Raw genomic sequence first — 22,699 nt, 5'->3', positions numbered from 1 at the left:
TCAAATCTATGGCGCTATGTGAAGAAACTGCAGCTGACAACAAACATGAGAGTTACATTGCTTAATGATACATCTGCTGAAGATTTCTCGGAGCAATTGCTGACTATCGGTAATGGTCAAGTACCTGTCGATGAATCGAGCGGATTACTATCATTTCCAAATAATTTCTGTAATTTTGTCTCATCAAAAGACGAACTTATCAACAATGTATTTCCAAATATTATTTCTAACTACAAAAATAATGAATGGTTGAGTGAGCGAGCAATTTTAGCGGCTAAAAATAAAGATGTAGATGACCTGAACTACATAATTCAAAATAAGATCATTGGAACAATGCATTCATTCAAATCTATTGACTGCGTCACAAATGAAGATGAAGCCACCAACTATCCAATTGAATTTTTAAACTCTTTGGACGTGCCTGGCTTACCACCTCACAATTTACGCCTAAAGGTTGGCTCCGTAGTAATCATGCTTCGAAACATAAACCAACCAAAACTGCAACGGTACGCGTTTGGTGGTTAGTAAATTGATGAACAATGTAATTTACGCTACGATAATGATAGGAAAATTCAAAGGTGAGGAAGTTCTCATTCCGAGGATCCCGATGATCCCAACCGATATGCCGTTTGAATTTAAAAGACTTCAATTTCCGATACGTCTTGCATTTGCCATGACCATCAACAAATCACAAGGCCAACCCTTAAAAGTTTGTGGTTTAAATCTAGAACATTCATGTTTTTCCCATGGTCAATTATACGTGGCATGTTCACGGGTCGGAAGACCATCTGCGTTGTTTGTTTTTGCGCCTGATAATAAAACAAAAAATGTCATGTATCACAAGGTACTTAAGTGAAGAGCAACCTATGTACTAAAATACAGAAATAATAATGAATGATTAATGTAGTTATTTAATTTTTTTTTGTATTTTTTCCAATAAAAAAAAACACAATCTGCTTATTTATTGCCATTAAGGCGGAACAAAGTTCGCCGGGTCAGCTAGTTATATATATCTTGTAACTTATCCCATCTTCCGAAAATATTTGGATCAGCATATAAAACTTTTAATTCATTTTCTAATTTTATTTTAATAAAGAATGATGGATAATTTTTAATTAACCTGTCTAATAAATATCTTGGAAATTTTTTGGCGTAACTTTTAAATTTTGAATCGTCAAAGAGGTCAAAAATTTGCAAATCTTCAAAATTCGAAAAACGAGTATCTATTTGCATAATAATAGTATTTAAAATTTCAAAATATACTCGTTTTTCGATATCTGTTTCTGTGTCATGCCTTTGTCTTTTTTTTGGGGGTTCGGAAATATCAAGCGAGTCCAAAACTTCACTGCGTATATACTGGAAATTACTATCATTACGAAAATCTCTGAGATTTTGCACCAGTCTTGTTATTCTATTTTTGGAATGAATAATGTCAGATAACTGATTTTGAACAACATTGAATATCAAATCGGTTTGGGTAAACACTTTCTTAAAAATATTTAAAAGTATGTTAAAAGAATAATCATTTAATAAAGTTTTCAAACCGATTGCTTCACAGATCGAGATATCATCACTTTAAAAATCGTCGCATTCAATAATAAAATCAAAAACTTCCAAAAGCTCCAAAAATTTAACTTTTAATACACAGAAGAAATAATTATATGCAGAAGAAACACAAATTAAAAAACGTTATCCACTTATTGTACGCAAGAGAGATACCTCTGGGAAAAATCAAAAGGACCGAAAATATATACCAAAATAACACAATAAAAGTAAAAGTAGAAGAAGAACCAACCGACCCTAATAAAGCTGATAATGGGATAAGACAGGGATATTTCCTAAGTCCTCTATTGTTCAACCTGATTATGGATGAAATAATAAAAAAGTAAGAACTAAAAAAAGATACCAAATGGAAGAAAAACAAATTAAAATAATCTGCTGTGCAAACGACACAATACTACTCTTTCAAAATGAAGATGATTTACAACGTATGCTGCACCAATTTCATATAACTGCCAGAAAATTTAACATGTTAATTTCCCCAAAAGAGACAAAATTCATGGTTACAACAGCAAATTTACTAAGATGTTAATTGCAGCTGAAAGGTCAGATAATAGGACAAGTGATGGAGTTTAAATATCTAGCCATCACATTATCTAGCTACGGAAAGCTCGAAACTAAAGTGGAAGATCCAGTGAATAGAGCAAACAGAGCCGCAGGCTGCCTAAATGAAACAATATGAAGCAATAAAACAATCGGGAAAGAAACGAAAGGCAGAATTTACAAAACAGTCATCAGACTAATGACATACGCGGCAGAAACAAGACCTTACACAGAGAGGACAAAAAGGATATTAGAAACATCAGAGATGAAAACACTTAGAAAAATTGATGGTAAGACACTATGTGACAGAGCTAGAAGTACAGATATACGACGTAGATGCAAGGTGGAGAACATCAAGAACGGGTTAAGAAATAAAAGAGTATAATGGAACGATCATATAAGCCGAATGACAACAAATAGAGTAGTAAAGACGGCAAGAGACGGTTAACCCGTAGGAAGACGATCAGTAGGAAGATCACGAAAACGATGGAACGGCAACTTACTGGAGGCACATTGAAAAATGACAGTCATGTCTATTTAAAAAGAAGAAGAAGAAGAAGAAGACACAGGATAAACATTAAAATTGCTGCAAGAAAGATAAAATAAATAAGTCATATTAGGTAATGTAGAACAGCAGAGGACAGAGTGTTTAGAGAAAATAATGAATCAGTCATATTAATGTAGAATAGTAGAGGACAGAGTATTTGTCATAGCTTTGGACAAGTGCCCAATTAAAAAAAGAACACAGGTCGTCCAAAAAAGATGGAACTCTAAAAAGAAAATAGAATAGATTTAAAAAAATAAAAGCATAAACATGTCTTTTCCTACTTTTTTTAATATTGAAAATACGTAAATAGAACATTGAATTAAAATGTAATCTTTGATAATCTGTGAAAAACCCATCACCTAAACAGTGGCGCCGATATATGTACATAGTTGAAATTGTTTACACTTATTTTAACTGTTTATTTTGTTATTATCTAGATATGAGTTGCGACCGATATCACAAACTTATTTAATTTTCATAAAGAGGCTCTTTAATACCTAAAATTATTACTATACAAATCTGATTCGAAATATCGTCAAAAAGTAATACACGGCATGTAAAATTTAAATTTTTAATAAAAAGTAAAAGATTAGGCATTACTTATGGGATTCAAAGAACGAGCATTAAGGAAGATTGAAGTCCTAATAAGATCACCGCAATCGGGCATATCCCGGTTAATGATGAATTAATTAATCGGCGAATTCTTCAGTCACCCCTTTAATATGATTTTGTCAAATTTGTCCTTTTTAGGACCAAATATTCTAATAACATATGTCTATAACTGTTAAGGGTATATCTAGAGATCAAGAAACTTTACTTTACTTAAACTTATCAGACATATGTGCTAAACACGAATGTAACTTACTTCTAGTGCAGGAAACAAATATAGGGCCTAACCTAGGGTATTTGGTATATAGCTGATCGCTGAAAACCACATCATAGATATAGACATGCTATTTCTGTCAGAAAAGAAGCAAAGAATAACTTAAAGTTAGAAAGGACAAAACCAGTCAGCCGAGAGAACCTTTTAACGATGTTGAGCTTGGATCCACCATCTACATATTTATTGAAAAATAATACAACTACCGACATTGAGGATTCGAGCACAAAGCTTATTACGAAACCTGGACCAAAAACACTCTACAATAGCTTATCCGGATGATGAACAACTGTATTCAAATTATGGAGATACCCAAAATTTAGAGACAAGCCAAAGTTGTTACCTTGCTTAAACCTGGCAAAAAAAGACCGGGTACGAAAAATATCCGGTATTAGGGGTGGTATTTTTCAATCTAAATGCCGCTTACGACACCTTAAATTACAGAATATTTCTCCAAAAACTATATGATATCCCCTTAGATAACAAGCTCACTTACATTGTCTGCGTATGCCAACATAACAGAATATTTTTTGTATCACTCACTGGTAAGAATAGCAGATGAAGAACGGTCTCGCTTGGGGTAGCATAAAGGCACCTACACTGTATAACATTTACACAAACAAACGATCCATACCGGTAGATACTAGGACTTCTATTATATAGACGAGACACCTAATATTGCACAATAAAAATAAACTATGAATCAATTTTCAGCCAAAACCCCTGAAAAACTCGTGGGTGTTCCTTCAATTTCCTCAACATAGACGTTTTCACAAAACTGAACATCCAATCTTGTCATAAAATCATTGAACTGTAGACTTCCTATAAATTCCTTGAAAATAGTTTGTATCACACTGGGTCAGTCACAGATTATTGTTTAAAACTAAAAGGTAAATTGAGGACTAGAAATAATATTCTTCGCAAACTTGTCAGCTAAAAATGAGGCACACGTCCTTCCGCCCTTAAAACATAGACGCTTGTACTATATGCTTCTGCTGCCAAATATACCTTGTTAGACAAATTAACCATTCTTTCTTTTTGTGCACACTACTACCCATTTTAACACAAAAATATCTATTGTAGCACTTAACCATATTTATTTTGAGAGAGCCTTTTATCGAGATATCATATGTAGTACACAAATAAGACCAGAACTAAAATATTAAAAAAGCTTTATACAATATATCGCAGAAGATTGGATAAAATAAAAGTAGTTTTTATTAATCAGATGCTTACATAAAATGTACAAAGACATACTCACGTAAACAAAATATATTACGAAATTTCTGTAATTAAAAAAAACATCAAGTTCGGCATTGAACTAATAAAATTATATTAAATAAAAAAACAACATCTTTAAAAATACAGAAAAAATAAAATTTTCTATGCAAGCGAACATTCCATTCAATAATAAGCTCAAAATCCTTTTGTATCTACATACCTGTTTTTTAAAGAACCAGTTACATTTTAGTACTTAGTTATACCAGGTAATATGATATCCTCTGTTACACAGTGTAATGCGTATGACATTCCACTGTCTACAAACAGTAGATAAAAATAAGGAGCCCATATAAACCGTTCAGGGTATATGTTGAAAATATACGGTATAATCGCACAGTTGCCAAACTCTCAGAGCTTACTTAAACCGATAAACGTATGGTTCAAATATACAATGAAGAAGATCTGAACGACCCCTATAATATATACACGTGAACTAAGCGATATACATTTATGATACAGGGGTATTTACGGGCTCCAAAAAATTTTTATAAATTATTAAACTCTACATGTTGATGAATCGACTGAACCAATATTACGGAATTGTCAAGTGAGCTCCGTATATCGGTATCCACTTGACCACGGAGCTCAATTGAACCTGAATTTTAACATGGGCGGAGTTCACTTAATGCCGTAGATATATATATATATGGATCTATATATATATATATATATATATATATATATATATATATATATATATATATATATATGGATCTATATATATATATATACATATATTTCAACTAGTGAATTCAGAGGTTTAATCGGTCATTCAGGTTGGCAAATAAAAAAAGAAGTCAACTACTTTATAAGTTTATCGAAGACGTTTCGCTTTATACTTCTTAAGCTTCAACAGTTCTCTAAAATATAAAAGATGACATAGAGTTTATCAGAAATACAGATGTTTATAGTTCATAACTTACAACTCAATATGTAGTATATTATCGATGTTATTATATATCTACTGTAAACTTTACTCATTATTTAAAACTAACTTAACAAAAAAAAAACGATCGTCTTCGATAAACTTATGAAGTAGTTGACTTCTTTTTTTATTTGCCAACCTGAATGACCGATTAAACCTCTGAATTCACTAGTTGAAATATATATATATATATATATATATATATATATATATATATATATATATATATATATATATATATATATATATATATATATATATACTTTGGTAGGTAACTTTCGCGAAAGCGTCAAATTCATACACTTTTGAACAAGAACCGCATGAAATAGAATACACTACATTGAAGTTGTCCAGTATGTCGGTCAAACCAGCCAGAAACTCTTAAAAAGAATAGCTTTGCACAAGAGTGATGTTGTGAGGAAGTCTACTAGTACAGCTTTTAGCCAACATATTAAGAATACTGGACACATTGCTAACAAGAGAAATTTTATAGAAATGTGCTACATCCATAACTGCAGCTCTTCTATGAACTGTAAGAGAGATGTTGAAAACTTTTTTTTTGAACCTATTCTCTATCCTTTCATTGTTGGACGTAGGTCTCCGTAGGTCTCTCTCTGCCATGTGGGACCTCCTTGTTTCTTGATGTCATCTTTCCACCTCATCGTGGTCTGCCTCTTGATCTATTTGCATTGTATGGACGCCACTTTCCGATGGCATTGTTTCATCGTCCGTCTTGGAGACGTTCATTGTGTCCAGCCGATTTCCATTTCAGTTTTGCTGCTTGTTCTATCGCGTCTACTGTCTTTGTTCTGGTTCTGATCCACTGGTTACGTTTTCTATCTTTAAGTGATATACTCAACATTTGTCTCTCCATCGCTCTTTGTGCCTTCCTTATCCTATCCTAATTGGCCTGTGTAAATGTCCATGTCTGTGCCCCGTAGGTGAGCACCGGTATTATACAGGAGTTATATACCTTGCTTCGTAAGTATAGAGGGATTGTTTGATTTTTTAGAACGTAAGAAAGTTTGCCGAACGCTGCCCATCCCATTCTTACTCGTCTCGATATTTCGGCTGTTTGATTTTCTCTGTTAGCTCTGATTGCTTGTCCTAGATATACATGGATGAGTGCCTTAAAAACCGGCAAAATAACGCAAAAGATAGAAAACATAATACGTTGTGAAATAAAAAGAGATGAAAGTAGTAGAGGTGAGAAATTATCGATATTAACCTATAATTTACTTTACATTACATTAGAATTATCGAAAATTTCCCACCTTTAGACGTTAGCTTATGAGCTGGTTGACTTCAGTCATAGTAATACGTATCACGTAATGTAAGTAAAAACAGTTCAAGTAGAAGTATTTTTTTATCCAAAATTAAAGTATTGATCAATAATAAACTATGATTTGAGACGTCGCATACACTCTTCTCAATACAGAATTATCATAGCTTGTTATTTTTTATTCGTCAACACAGAATTAGTTATCAAATTACTACTAATTAAACTGTTTACTTACATTTGCTTTATTGCCTTCAATCAGTTTTTACTTTATGCGAAATTTAAAAAATGTAAATGTTCGACGTCATACTTGTAATATTATGACTGAAGTCAACTAGCTCATAAGCTAACGTCTAAAGGTGGGAAACTATCGATAGTCCTAATGTAATTTAATGTAAATTAGAGGTTTCTATCGATAATTTCTCACCTCTACTACTTTCATCTCTTTTTATTTCACAACGTATTATGTTTTCTATCTTTTGCGTTATTTTGCCGGTTCTTAAGGCACTCATCACTGTATATACTCATTTACCTGTTCTATTTTTTCTGTTTGTATTTTTATTGCCTCTTGGTCTTCCGTGTTTGTCATTACTTTTGTTTTGTTAAAGTTAATTTTTAGGCCTTTTTGCAGTGATTTTTCATGAAGTTCATTCAGCATTAATTCTAGTTCTTGTCGTTCGGAGGAGATCAGGAGTATATCATCCGCATATCTAAGGTGATTTAGGTACTTTCCGTTAATACATATACCTCTGTTTTCCCAATCTGTTGATTTTATTATATCTTCGAGGGTCAAGGTAAATAGTTTAGGTGAAATGATATCGCCTTGTCGGACTCCTCGTTTAACTTTTATATTATCCGTTATTAATTTGTCGTCCAGAATTACGGTCATGGTTGCATTACTTTTGTTTTGTTAAAGTTAATTTTTAGGCCTTTTTGCAGTGATTTTTCATGAAGTTCATTCAGCATTAATTCTAGTTCTTGTCGTTCGGAGGAGATCAGGAGTATATCATCCGCATATCTAAGGTGATTTAGGTACTTTCCGTTAATACATATACCTCTGTTTTCCCAATCTGTTGATTTTATTATATCTTCGAGGGTCAAGGTAAATAGTTTAGGTGAAATGATATCGCCTTGTCGGACTCCTCGTTTAACTTTTATATTATCCGTTATTAATTTGTCGTCCAGAATTACGGTCATGGTTGCGTTTTGGTAAATATCATGTATCAATTGTCGGTATCTTGAATCTATGCTACTATTGACCAGAGCTTCTTCCACCGCCCAGTGTTCAATGCTGTCGAAAGCCTTTTCATAATCTACGAATGCTAAGTACAGCGGAAAGTTTGTATTCATTGGTTTTCTGAATTAAGATTTTAAGCGCATGTAGATGGTCGATTGTGCTGTATCCTTTCCTGAATCCGGCCTGTTTCACTGGTTGGTAGTTATCAAGTTTATAGGTTAGTCGATTGTTTATTATTCTTGTGAAGGTTTTATATAGTTGTGACAAAAGGGAAATAGGACGGTAGGTTGTTTAGGTCTGTTCGGTCTCCTTTCTTATATATTAAGATTGTGTTGGCATTTCTCCATTGTTAGGTATTTTACCTTCAAACAGACATTTGTTGAACAGTATTTTTAGCATTTTTTTATCGTGTATCCTCCTTCTTTTAGCAGTTCCGCCAGTATTTTGTCCTCACCGGCCGCTTTATTTCTTTTCATGTCGTTTATGGATTTTTCGATTTTATCTTGTTATTTCTGGTAATATCTCTGTGCCAAACTGAGCCTCTGGTTGAAAACTTAAGTTGTATTTATTCTTTTTTGCTTCAGCAGGACTTGACAAGATGTAACTCGTTGAAAAATGGAGGTAACTTATCATAACATACACAGATGACCTGCCTGCACTTGAGAGCAGACTTCATTTTCCTGCTATTTTAGTTCTTTAAAAGTTTTTTTTTTCCAATTTCCATGTTATTGCATGAGGTGCAGATGTAAATATAACCTTGTTACATATGACATCTAGATATTGACAGAAATCAGAAACAATGTCATGAAAAAAGAAGAAAAATTCTTCTTTTCTACCTTAAACATGAAGATGCCGTTTTTGTTGGGTTTTAGATGTTTTTTTGTGTTGTATTTGTAAAAATACCCTTTTGTGTTGTAATGTTTTTATTGAAAATTTTAATGTATTTTTTAATATTAATATTTTTAACATATTTATGACAGTGTTGTTCACCACTAAGACCAACTGAACATTTTCAATGTAGGTTTTTAAATGTTAACTTCCACCATTTGTACTAAATAAGTTTTCCATGTAGGTGCTGATGAAGGTGATAGCCTATCACCGAAAATGTTACATTTAGAATAAAGTTCTACACCAAACTGGCCTATTCGATCTCTAGGCTATCCTTGATTTGACGCTTTCCGGAAAGTTACCTACCAAAGAATTTTATTCTTAGCGTCGTTATACACACTATATATTCATATATATATATATATATATATATATATATATATATATATATATATATATATATATATTTTCTTGTGGCATTTTAAAGTAATTACTATTTAAATGGGAATAAGCCACAATTAAAGCTTAAAGTTAGTTTATTGACGTTTCAATTTCCACTTCGGAAATCGTTCTCAAAATACAAACATTAGTGAGAATGATTTCCGAAGTGGAAATTGAAACTTCAATAAACTAACTTTAACCTCTAATTGTTGCTTATTCCCATTTAAATAGTAGTTATGATAATTGGGTTAAATAAAAATTTCTGATTATTTTCCTTTCAAATATTCGGAGTGCTTCCTTATTTGTTTTAGTCATTCTCCATGACTCACATCCATGTATTAAAATAGGTCTGAAGTTTGAATTATGCTCTGTATTTCTTTAGTGGCATTATTATTAACCGTGATTAGTGATCTATAATATTTAAAGTTTTCCATACTTTCGAAATTGTAGTTGTTGACTTTAATGTTTTTTCTAAATTTATTGAATTTTTTTATTGGTTTTCTGTTGATTCGCTTGTATTTGGTTTTCATTTCTTTGATTATAAGTCAAACATTTTTTGTGCTCTCTTCACTTTATTGAAGTTTGTGGACGGAAAAGTTTCTCATTAGAGTTATGAGTTCTATATCATTAGCATATTTGCTAGGAGTGCTTTGTCCGTTGGGCCGTTAATGGATTACATCTTAAATAGGCATTATTTCTATTTTAGTAAGCTGTTCATTAATTTTTTGATTATTGGAATCGAGAATCTGTATTTTATTCGACTGTTTTATAACACAGAGTTTCTTGGAGCATATTTTCATCTTTGGTTTCCAGTATCATTATGATGATGATGATGATATGTTTCCAGTATCATTATCATTATGATGATGATGATGATCATTATTACAAGGATTTTGCTGGATATGGACATAGTGAAGCCGGTGGTATGTACATGATGTTTACATAACCAACGTTCAAAAATTTTTCTTACTGTAAATTTATGATTATTCTACTAGGAAATATAGTGTTGTTTAATAATAATAAAGTTCAAGCAACAATTCCTATATGCATTAACTCGGTAATGATAATTCTGCTCCCCGATACCAAGTAGCAGTCCCGATAACATTAAAACTGCTACACTCATGCTTCTCATTATCCAACAATTAGCCAGTCCAGAACTATACGCCTTATTATGGTACTGATATTGCTGCTGCTCCTCATAAGTGAATAGAATATGCAAGGAAGGTTTTGACAATTTAATAGGATTTTGTGTGTTAGAATATTATTTCTCCGAGAAAGTGAAGAATATCCATTTGCTATCCGGATTTAATCCATAAATTATTAGAATACTATAAAATAATGATATTAGCATAAAAAACGGTCTAATAGTCAGTAATAAAGCATATAAATGTTCTTTAACCTACAAAAGAGATGACGTAGAGTAGGGCATAACGTAACAATAGACCCATATAATTTTAAAGGATTGCAACATTTTAGATATCGTAGATAACGTTGTAACATAAGAAATAAAAGGGAATATTCAGGTAGCTAACTGATGTATATATAACTCTTATAATACTTTTAAATTCAGAGGCCTAATACGACTTTCTTAAATCAGAATATAAAAAACAGTGATTAAACCAGTGCTAATGTGTGGATATGTGGCCAGAACGCTAACAAAACAATGTACGTAAAACTCAGGTATTAATTAGATCTAATAGATTAGTCTAATTCGAATCTCTAAAATCAGGATATATAAAATTGTGATCAAACCAGTGCTAATGCTAGACCAGGATTGCTAGAAAAGCCATCAGAAGTATTTTTCGACTTACAAAGGTCCGCGTACTAACCAATACCGAACGGAACTAATGCCAAGGCCAAACACATATATAAAGACAACAACGTCGTGTAAGAAGCTAAATCTCAATGCTAAAGTTGCGCTGGCTATATCCAAAGGCTCTATAATAACTACATTGCCAAGTTAAATTGGGAAGATGCCCCAAGAGAAAAAATGCCTTTAGGACTTCCACAAATTAAGGGGGAAGGTAACATGAGGTCAGATTTAGGAATAATGAGACTATCTACCGACCCATCATATTTATCAACACATGCCTGTTCAACTACCTGCTATCCTACCTATAGTCAATACTCATCTGTTGGGGACTATCAAATCAATTACATGTAATCAAACAAACCAGGCTTAAAAAAGTTATCTCAGGAAAGGCACTTTTAAAACGTTATTTACGTGACTTATTAAAATTTAAATTTTTAATGAAAAGTAAAAGATTAGCCATTTGTTATGGGGTTCAGAGAAGAACCTTCACGATGTTAATTTTTTGAGATATGATTGGATATTTTCTCTTCATTGCATACTGAGACGCCCAAGTGGTATTCTTCTGTGCTAACTCCTTCCATACCAGTTTTACATCTTGGCGTCTATGCATGTGTCCGATATACCTTAAGGGACTTATTTTCCTGAACAATATCGTTATAAGAGCTTTCTTTATTAAGTATGTGTTCTTCTTCTATACGGATTTGTAGCGATATGATAATGAGGTTAAAACAATTTTCCTATTATTTTCCTTTCAAATATTCGTAGTTCTTCCTTATCCGTTTTAGTCATTGTCCATGATTAGCATCTATGTATTAAAACAATTTTCCTATTATTTTCCTTTCAAATATTCGTAGTTCTCCTTATCCGTTTTAGTCATTGTCCATGATTAGCATCTATGTATTAAAATAGGTAAAAAGTTTAAATTATGATCTGTATTTCTTTAGTGGCATTGTTATTAACCGTGATTATTTATCTAAGATATTTAAAGTGTTCCATATTTACGAAATTGTAGTTGTTAACTTTAATATTTTATCAAGATCTATTAAATTGGTCTCTTCTGTTGATTCGCTTGTATTTCTTCTTAGCTTGACGAATTCTTCTTTTTTCATTCTGTGAACTACTAGTGGGTTCTTTTTACGGAATTTTCTAATCAGGTTTAGGTAATCATCAACGGTATATAAACGTTGTTGAAATTTTAGGGCATTTTCAAAATCTCCAAAATCACTACCATTGGGTAAAAGCTATGACTAGGAAAGAAATAGCGTAATGTAATTTTTTCAATGGTAGGATGAGTTTCCAAAATCATTTTCAGAATCAAAACTATTTTAATGCTGAGGTTTTGGCCGCCACAAGAGTCTGACCACAAAATTACATGTTTTGCAGAAGTAACATTTTCTTCAATGTGTTTTTTAAGACAAATGCCTACGTCCTGGGCTCCCCGACCAGCTTCACCTTCTATCCAAATATAACAATGACTTTTTTATCCTTGGCGCTATAGATACCAAGGTTGTAAATACACAATTGACGCTTATAATATACAATATTTATTAAAATTCTCGAAAGTGGAAGAGTTTTTCTTTAAATCAAAACAAAAGGTTTCCACTTCTGTTTGATCGTTGCTTATCTTCATGTCTAGCTGTCTTTCTTTTAAGTGCACATTTTTTCTTTTTTTAACGCTTAATTGTTCGTTATCTGCGCAATTTTTAATTTCTAATTCGAAACAATCACATCTACTACAAGTATCTTTTTTCAACTTTTTTCTTTGAAGATTAAATCGTGTTAAAAACATTTTTTTGTAAAACGAAAATTTAACAAGGTCATTGTCTGCTTCTTCAATATACAATTCATACATTTTACTTAATGTTATGTCTTTTGTTAAGTATTCTCTTTCTGTGTTAGCTCTTCTGTAATGTGACTATTATAGAAAAATTTAAACAATAACTGAAACTACTTCTTACCCTAAACGCCTCAACAAGTTGCCAACGTCACCATTGTTAACCACGTTGATGTACATATGTTGCCGAATATTCGATTTACAATCATTAAAACGCTCGCAAGAGGCGCTTGGTCCAAAACTAATACACAAAAATTAGTCGCTTGCTCTAGTTATGCAAAATTCAAAATCCAAATTAAAAAGAAAGGTACTTAATCTTTTTAAATATATCTGGTTATCGCTTACTAACAGGTTAATGGGATTTATTACGTAGATAGTTTATGCTTTTTTCTATCTTCTTCTTTAAGTTCCATCTTCTATCGAAGGTTGGAAATCATCATGGCTATACTGACTCTGTGGACTGCCGCTCTATAAAGTTCTGCACTACTGTATTCAAACCATTCCCTTAAGTTTTTAAGCCAGAATATTCTTCGTCTTCCCACATTTCGCTTTCCTCGGATTTTGCCTTGCATAATAAGTTGTAATAATGCGTATTTTTGCCCTCTCATCACATGTCCTAAGTACTCAAGTTTTCGTCTTTTGATAGTTAATAATATTTCCGCCCCATTTCCTATCATTCTAGTTACTTCCACGTTGGACATTCTTTGAATCCATGATATTCGTAGGATTCTTCTGTAACACCAAAATTCAAAGGCGGCCAACTTATTCAGATGGACTTGTTTTAGTGTTCACGCTTCCAAGCCATAAAGAAAAGTAGAGAACACGTAACATCGAAACATTCTCAGGCTCTAACTTTATATCCCGAAAACAAAGAAACTTTTTAAGTTTAAAAAATAATGCACGTGCTATTTCAATGCGTGTCCTAATTTCTTTTATTTGGTCTACATCTGATGTTATCCTGTTGTTCCTCTTTTCCACCAGAAAGCGCCATAATCCACAATTTAAGAAATTGGGGCTGGGTCTAGTGATGCATAACGCCGTTCATATAGCAATTTGTTGTCACATGTTTATAGATTTTCAAAAAATGAACTCCGATTTAAAGATTAAAACGTAAAACAAAATATAAAAACCTATTGAACCTTATTCAGAAAATTTCAGAAAAGAATAACTTTTGTGAAAGATTGTGAGACACAGTCATATTTTAAGATAAAAACTTTAATTCAGAGAGTGGACATTCTTAATAAATGTATAATCTAATATGGAAGCATGTTTATGTTTTACAGACTTAGAAAGCACTGAGCACACAAGTATTTATTTTTTTATGTACTAGGTCGTAAAATAAGTATACTCAAAACAAATAAATATTATCTACCAAGTATTCTACTCCACTTTAATATCAATGCATCAGATATATTATAAAGATTTCGTCGTAGTTGTAAATTAATAGGAGACAAAACCAAATGTAGAGCATATAATGAAATCTGAATATCTTAGAATAACTATATCGAGCGGGAACATTATTGATAAGCAAAAGGGAGACCCATCGCTGAGAAAGTGACAAAGCAATTGGCAAAAGCAAAGGGTACTTTGTACTAAAGTACCCATACTCTAAAGCATAAGCAGGTCTTTTCGTACTCTTTTAGTAAGTGATAGATTCGACCGTTACTTGATGGAAATTCATTTTATCTAACAATTAAACAGGTATGCGTTTACGTGTCATATTTTGTAACTGAATAAGTTGAGGAGGGGATAACTGTTTGTCTCAAGTTGGTCATTCAGAATTATGTCTGTATTTTTTAATTTGCTAATTTCCATAGATTCTAATATTCATGGAATCTACAGATAGCTTAAGGCCTTTATTATAAATACACTTTTTCAGTAATAAAAATATATAAATAGAACCTAGAATACGCCTGTAAAAGTATGTAACCTTTGATCTCTGGGATAAACCCATCTCCTGAACAATGGTGACGATATATGTAGGTAAAATTTTCTACACCTATTTTAACCTGTTTATTTTCTCATTATCAATATATATGAGTTGTAACCGATACCACAAACTCATTTACTTATAGAGACTCTATATTGACTATAGTTATTACTATACAAATCTCACTCGAAATATCGTCTTAAAATAACAGTAACAGAAAAGTGAAAGATTAGTCATTTTTTATGAAGTTTAAAGTAGAAGCGTTTACGAAAATTGAAGTACTAATAAGACCACCGCAATCGGGTGTACCCGGGGTAATGAATAATTAAGTAATCGTTAATTCTCAAATCACCCGTTCAATATGTTTTTTGTCAAATCGGTCCTTTTTAGGACCAATTATTCTAATTATGTGTAAAAATATTAAGAGTATATCTAGAGATAAAGACACTCCACTTTACATATGCGCTTAACAAAATGCAGGAAGCACCTAGATGGCCAATCCTATGGTATTTGGTATTAAGCTAATCGCTGAAAATTACATATTAAATACAGGCAAAGAAGCAAAGAAAAACTTATAATGAGAGAAAACAAAACCAGTCAGCTGAGAGAACCTTTCAACGATGTTGAGCTTGGATCCGCTATCCACGTATATAATGAACAATATTACGGCTCCTGGCTGAGGATCTGAGCACAAAACTAACTATAAAATTTGAACTAAAAATACTGTAATGGCTAATATCCAAAGTCTTTAGACAAGCAAAGCAAAGACAAAATTGTTGCCTTGCTTAAACCTGGCAAAAACTCCAACGACCACAAAAACTATCGGCCAATATATCTATTTATTTTGTCAGCTATACAGAATACTTCTGTACATGATCCTTAATATAAACCGATAATAGAAGAAAAACTCTAATTAAAAGACAAAACTGGCTATATATGACAAGTTAAATCATATACCTCACAAATACTAAATCTTGCTAAACACAGCGAAGAGAAGTACGAGAAATATCAGGTATGAGGAGTGGTATTTGTTAATCTAAATGCTGCTTATAAATAGTTATTAAAATAACTTATAAAATATTTAGTTATAAATTAGTCTGCCAAATTCAGGGAATATTAAGACTCACATCCATACATAAGCTCTACAATATCGTAGCTATCAATCCACCTAATATCCGAAGATAAGTAGCTAGAGAGCAAAAAAAACAAAGTCCAGATTCGTGACATCCACTCCACGAATACCAGCCCATTTTATGACTAGAATCAAGGAAAAACTGGCTATATCAACACATCTGCAAGATATACAAACAAAAATAAGCTGCTCCTCGCCATCTGATCCCTCGAACGGAACTTCCTTATGGTAGTTATCTTCCTTAAATCTGCCAGGAGGACTCTTGCCTGCAAACACCGGTTAACTTGTGTGCATGTGGGGTGGTACAAGACTTATCACACTTTCTTAGTTAACTTTACCGTTCAAATCGCTCTTTTTGAAGGGACAAGGTTTCTTTATGTGAACTGAACACGTAAAGTACAGTCAGTAAGCTATTACTTATAAAGATCATTGCAAATTTGACACTAACTCCACTTATATTGATTACATATTACCCCTAAATACGAGATAAAACATTCAGAAATATGTAATATTGGTGAAGTGGTATAATTCATGTTAGAAAAATTAATCATTCTTCCCTTTTTTGTGCACTACTACCCATTTTAACAAAAAAATATCTACTCGTATTTTAGCACTTAAATATTTATTTTGAGATAACCTTCTATCCAAAATTAAAAAATAGAATAATAAGAAATAGAATCCAGAAAAATATAAAATAATAAAATAGAAGAAATAAAATAATAAAAAAGCTGTATATAAGATATCATGATACAATGGATGAAATAAAAGAAGTTCTTATTAACCGGATTCTTAAATAAAACGTATAAAGACATACTCACGTTAACAAAATACATCAGGAAATTTTCGCATATGAAAAAACACATCCAACTTGGTAATGAAATCCTTTTGTATCTATAAATCTATTTTTAGAAAAGCACGTACCTACCAAAAACAGGTATTTGGTAGTACACATATCTGTTACATACTGTAATGCGTATGAATGATAACAAAAGTAAGGAGTCTATATGAACCGTTTAGAATATACGCTAGAAATAAACGGCTTAATCCCATAGTTGCCAAACTATCAGAGCTTACTTAAACCGATATACGTATGGTTCCAATATACACGGAACGAGATCTGAACGACCCCTATAATATATACACGTGAACTAAGCGATATACATTCATGATACAGGGGTACTTAGGGGCTCCACAAAATTTTTAAAAATTGTGAAACTATACATGTTGACGAATCGACAGAGCCAATATTATGGAATGGTCAAGTGAGCTCCGTATATCGGTGGCCACTTGACCACGGAGCTCACTTGAACCTGAATTTTAACATGGGCGGAGTCCACTGTATGCCGTTATATATATATATATATATATATATATATATATATATATATATATATATATATATATATATGTATTGATACGATTAGGGTTTATAGAAAATAATTTATAAGTTATATACTACATAATATTAGATATTATAAGTATTTGATTATTTTAATAAGTTATATACTAGAAAATTTTATAAAAATATATTTATGTGAGGGCATTTTTAAGAAATTAGCATATAATAATTGTAAAAAGTTGTATTTTAGTAATTATAATGTGGTAGATATATTTAAGTGAGCCATGTGCATAGGCAACCAACTATACAGTAAATTGACAGATAGAAATTAATCATAATACGAATGTGAAGTGGGGTTATAATAATAATGTTAGTTTAAAATGTTTAATTTATATATATTTAATGATTTAAATGTTTATTCTGATCTGAAAAGCCTAAATGTCAACAAAATTATTAATAGAAAAGAATGGAATTCTCTAGATCAACGGAGATGGCCATGTTTGCGAAATGGTTTGTTCCAGAAAATTCAGACATGTATTTAATAGAACATGATTTATTGCCAGAGGATTCTAAAAAAAAAAAAGATATAAATACCTGGTGATTTGGATTAGGATCGATCAGTTATGAGTTACAGTTACTATGAGTTCAGTTTATTATGAAAGTTAGTAGACACATTTAGTTAGTGAAGTAAATTGTTCAGAATTTTCAAGAAGTCAGTCAGAAAAGTTTAGTAAGACATATGAAAGTTAGTTTGAGTCAGTGAATCAGTTCCAAATAATCCAATTGTTTGATATAGTGAGTTAAATGAAGATTAAAAATTATGCATATATATTTAATGCACATTTATAATTATACACAAATAATTATTGAAGATTATAAAAGTATATTAGAAGAATATTAGATGGACATTGGAAGGAATTAAAATTATATTATGATTGGAGATTAGTATAAATCAACTTATAATAATTGGATATTGGTATATTGAAAAGAAGAATAAATATAAATGGTGTTTGCTGGTTTGCTTGGTGGTGTATAAATGCTGGTGAAGAAAACTATATCTTAAATTGGTAGAAGCTGATAATTGGAAAAAGTAATTTCACAAAAACAAGGATAACCGAAGTACGAAGACATTCAGTGATGATTAGAATCTATATAGTGGAAAACAGTTCATTTAGGCATTCAGTGAAAGAAAGGTACAAAATTTTGTTAATATAATTTAGTTAGTGTCATAACAATTTCAATTTTGAAGATAGTTTGTTTAAATTTTACATTGTCTATAGAATTTAATTAGTTTTATAATAATATCAATTTAAAGATAGTTTATTTTAAATTTACATTGGCTAGGTTAGATATATATGTGTGTTTCATAATAGTTATAATAAAGATAATTTAAAAAAGTACTTACAAGCTAATTCTTTGAGAACCGCGATAAAAACCCTATATATTATATTATTAAAAATACTCATTGCTCATCATTCAAACAAACAATACATCATAACAATTTGGCACCCAACGCGGTGGCTCTCTATTTAAAAGAATTAGTTTGGAAAGATAAGTGCTCTCATATAATTAAATTAATTTTCATTAGAAAGAAAAAATTATAGATTTTAATTTTAATTATATTTGAACAAGTAAAGTCTCAAAATGTCTCAAGGAAAGAAAGGTACAAGAACCAAAAAGAATGAAGAAGATGTGGAAGTAGAAACACAACCTATACAAGAGGAGAGTTTAGTACAAGCTCCACAAGATACTGCAGAAATGAATCCAGAAAGAGAGGAAAATGTCAATATGGCAGCTTTGATGTCATTAATGATGCAGATAAACAAGACAATGGAAGAGAATACGAAAAAAATAGAACACAAAATGGAACAGAATTCACAAGAAATCAAAGAAGACATAAAAAAATTGGAAGAGAATTCAAAAGAAGTCAAAGAAGACATGAAAAAAATGGAACAGAAATTGGAAGAGAATTATAGAAAATTAGAAAAGAAAATAGAAGATAATAATAATAAAATTGTAAAACAAATGGATAAAAAACTTGAAGCTGCAGAGAAAAAAGTAGCAAATGAAATAAAAAGTATACGGAATGACTACAAGAAAAGGATAGACAATGAGAGGACAGAAGTAAAGAGGATTATTCAAGATAATAAGATAGATATAGAACAGAAAATAGAGTTGCAAAAATGTAACTTAGAAGTAAAAATTAACGAAGACAGGAGAAACACAGAAGAAAAATTAGACGATATACAACAAAATATCCAAATAAATTGTAATCAAATAAGAAATGTGGAACAGAGAATAGATGATATTTCACAAATGAGAGACATAGGGAGACCTTACTTAAATTTAACAAATGAGACTGGGATTAAATTCTCTGGTAATATAAAAAATTTGCATCCTAGAGTATACATAAATAGTTTAAAACATAAATTAAGATTTGTGAATAATATTAATGATATTAAAGATTATATTAGAATGACATTAAATGACAATGCAGCAACTGGGTTTGCTAGTATTGAGAATGAGTTAGATAATTTTCAAACATTTGAAAATAAATTTTTAAATTATTATTGGGGTGAATTAGAGCAAGCCAAGTTTAGAGAAATTCTATATTTTGGAAAGTATAATCAAAATTTAAAATCAAATATGGTAGATTATGCATTGAAACTGATAACAGTTGCAAAATATTTAGAACCACCACTTAGAGAGGATGAAACAGTCTTAAATGTATCTAGACATTTTGATGTTGATGTTGTGCAAACAGTAACTGTACAAAATATTCAAACAATAGATAGTTTTATTAATTTTATTCAAAGAATACAAAGAGGCAATATGACAAGTAATAATAACAACAAAAAAAACAATAATAGCTTTCAATATAATAAAAATGATAATCACAAATATAGACAATCATATAACAATAACACTAGATATGGTAATAATTTACAAAATTTTAATAATAATAACAGTAATTATAATAGACAACATTTTAATAACAGTACTAATAATAATAGACAAGATTTTAATAATAGAAAAAATACAGAGCGACCTAACTATAACAGACAGGTAAATTGTGTTCGAAGGAATAGAAGCTGCGAAGACAGGAAACGAAGTAGTACAAGGCAGGAAAATGTGAGTAGAAGTCATAGTAGGGAAAGACATAGGACACCAGATCCAAATGGTCAGATACAATCTGACAATTCTAATAATCAAAATTTTGTGCAGTAAACTTTCTGAATTACAAGTTAGGCCATTGCTATTATGAAAAACCTTCTGAATTTATTTCTTTAGATGAAGAGAAAATTATTGAATCTATTAATTTAATTTATATAAATGCTTTGGCAAAAAATAAAATGATTAAGATTATGATAGATACTGGTTCAGAAAGTACTTTAGTCTCGGAGAATTTTATTTTTAATACATTAAAATTATCAGATATAATAAAGATTCCAAAAATTAAAATTGTTGGTGCAAATAATAAGAAGTTGGGTGAAATTGATAAACTAGCCAATTTTAAAATTAATATTCTTAATAAAGAAATTAATATGCAAGGATTTATTGTCAAGGATTTATGTGTTGATATATTAATGGGAAATGATGAATTGGAAAAGAAGAAAGTAAAGATAGATTTTGAAGAAAGAATGGTAACTTTGGAAGGGCAAATAATTAAATTTATGCAGAAAGATGAGGTGGAAGAAGGAATAAGAGTTGATAGGATATTATTAAAAGAAAATAATGATGTTTATGAAGAAGAAATGTATTTTGATGATAGGGAAATGTCCCAAAAGAATGTAAAGAATAATTATTGTAGTGAATATTTAAGGAATGGAAATTTTAAGCAGATGGATGCCTACGAGGCGGAGTGCGTAAAATTGGAAGCAAGGAATAATGAGTACATAATGAAGAATAATTTTATTTGTAAAGAAGAAGATATGATAAAAGTTTTAAATTGCCCTGAAGAATATAAATCAATAGTCATTTCCATATTGCAGCAACACAAGGGACTTGTCAATAAAGAAAATAGAATTGCACAAAATTATATCCATAGTATAAGAGTTAAGGAGGAAAAAGATTTTAAAACAAAATCATACCCAATACCATATAAATACAGAGAAGAAGTAAACAAAACAATTAATAATATGTTAGAAGATGGGATCATTGAGAAGGCAGACATACGTTTTATTAACCCCATAGTAGTAGTACGAAAAAGATCAGGTGAAATCAGGTTATGTTTGGATGCAAGGAATATTAACAAGATTACTGAAAAGCAATTTGAAGCACCAATGAGTATAGATGGAATATTAGGAAGAATTACAGGAATGTCATTTTTCACTAAAATCGATTTACAGCATAGTTTCTGGTTAATACCTCTAGAAAGAAAAAGTAGACAGTATACAGGATTTCAGATAGATGGAGTAGTATATCAATTCAAAGTAGTACCATTTGGACTTCAATCATCTTGCAGTGCTCTATGTAGATGTCTTCATGATATTTTGGATCAATATGAACATTTTGTAATTCACTACATTGATGATATATTAATTTTTTCTAAAACGGCTGAAGATCATGAGAAACACCTAAAAACTATAATAAATAGATTAGACAAAGTTGGACTAAAAATAAATCAAGAAAAATGTACATTTTTTCAAAAAGAAGTCATATATCTAGGTTATAAACTTAACACTAAGGAATCGAAATGGATCCAGAACGGACACAAGTCATTCAGGAATATAAAACACCACACAATTTAAGAACTTTAAGAGGATTTATTGGAATAATTAATTATTATAAAAGGATGATACCAGATCTAAGTATAAAAGAAATTCCATTACTTGAACTACTGAGAAAAGGTGTAAAATGGAGATGGGATCAGAGAAGAGAACTAGCATTCCAAGAAATTAAAAACATTTTTCTGTCAAATTTGAAAATATACTATCCTGACTACACACAGCCATTCATATTAAGAACAGATGCATCAATAGAGAGATTATCAGGGGTATTATTACAAATACATGATGGGGTCGAATACCCAATACAATTCATTTCAAGAATTACAAAGCCACATGAAAACGGTTACTCAGTTTCAGAATTAGAACTAGCAAGTATAATACACTGTGTCACAAAATTAAG

At 31.0% G+C, this 22,699-nt stretch overlaps 1 protein-coding gene across 1 annotated transcript; it reads left to right on the top strand.

The window, feature by feature from the left end:
* The first annotated feature begins 45 nt into the window (after positions 1-45).
* Positions 46-525, top strand: LOC140444396 (uncharacterized). The gene has a single exon (XM_072536150.1). It carries the CDS (start codon positions 46-48, stop codon positions 523-525), a length of 480 nt encoding a protein of 159 aa, XP_072392251.1.
* The last annotated feature ends 22,174 nt before the right edge of the window (positions 526-22,699 follow it).

Source organism: Diabrotica undecimpunctata, chromosome 6 (assembly GCF_040954645.1).
Source record: "Diabrotica undecimpunctata isolate CICGRU chromosome 6, icDiaUnde3, whole genome shotgun sequence".
In the NCBI taxonomy this organism is placed as follows: domain Eukaryota; kingdom Metazoa; phylum Arthropoda; class Insecta; order Coleoptera; family Chrysomelidae; genus Diabrotica; species Diabrotica undecimpunctata.
Note: the sequence above shows the minus strand (reverse complement) of the source record. Positions and strands in the feature narration are given on the sequence as shown.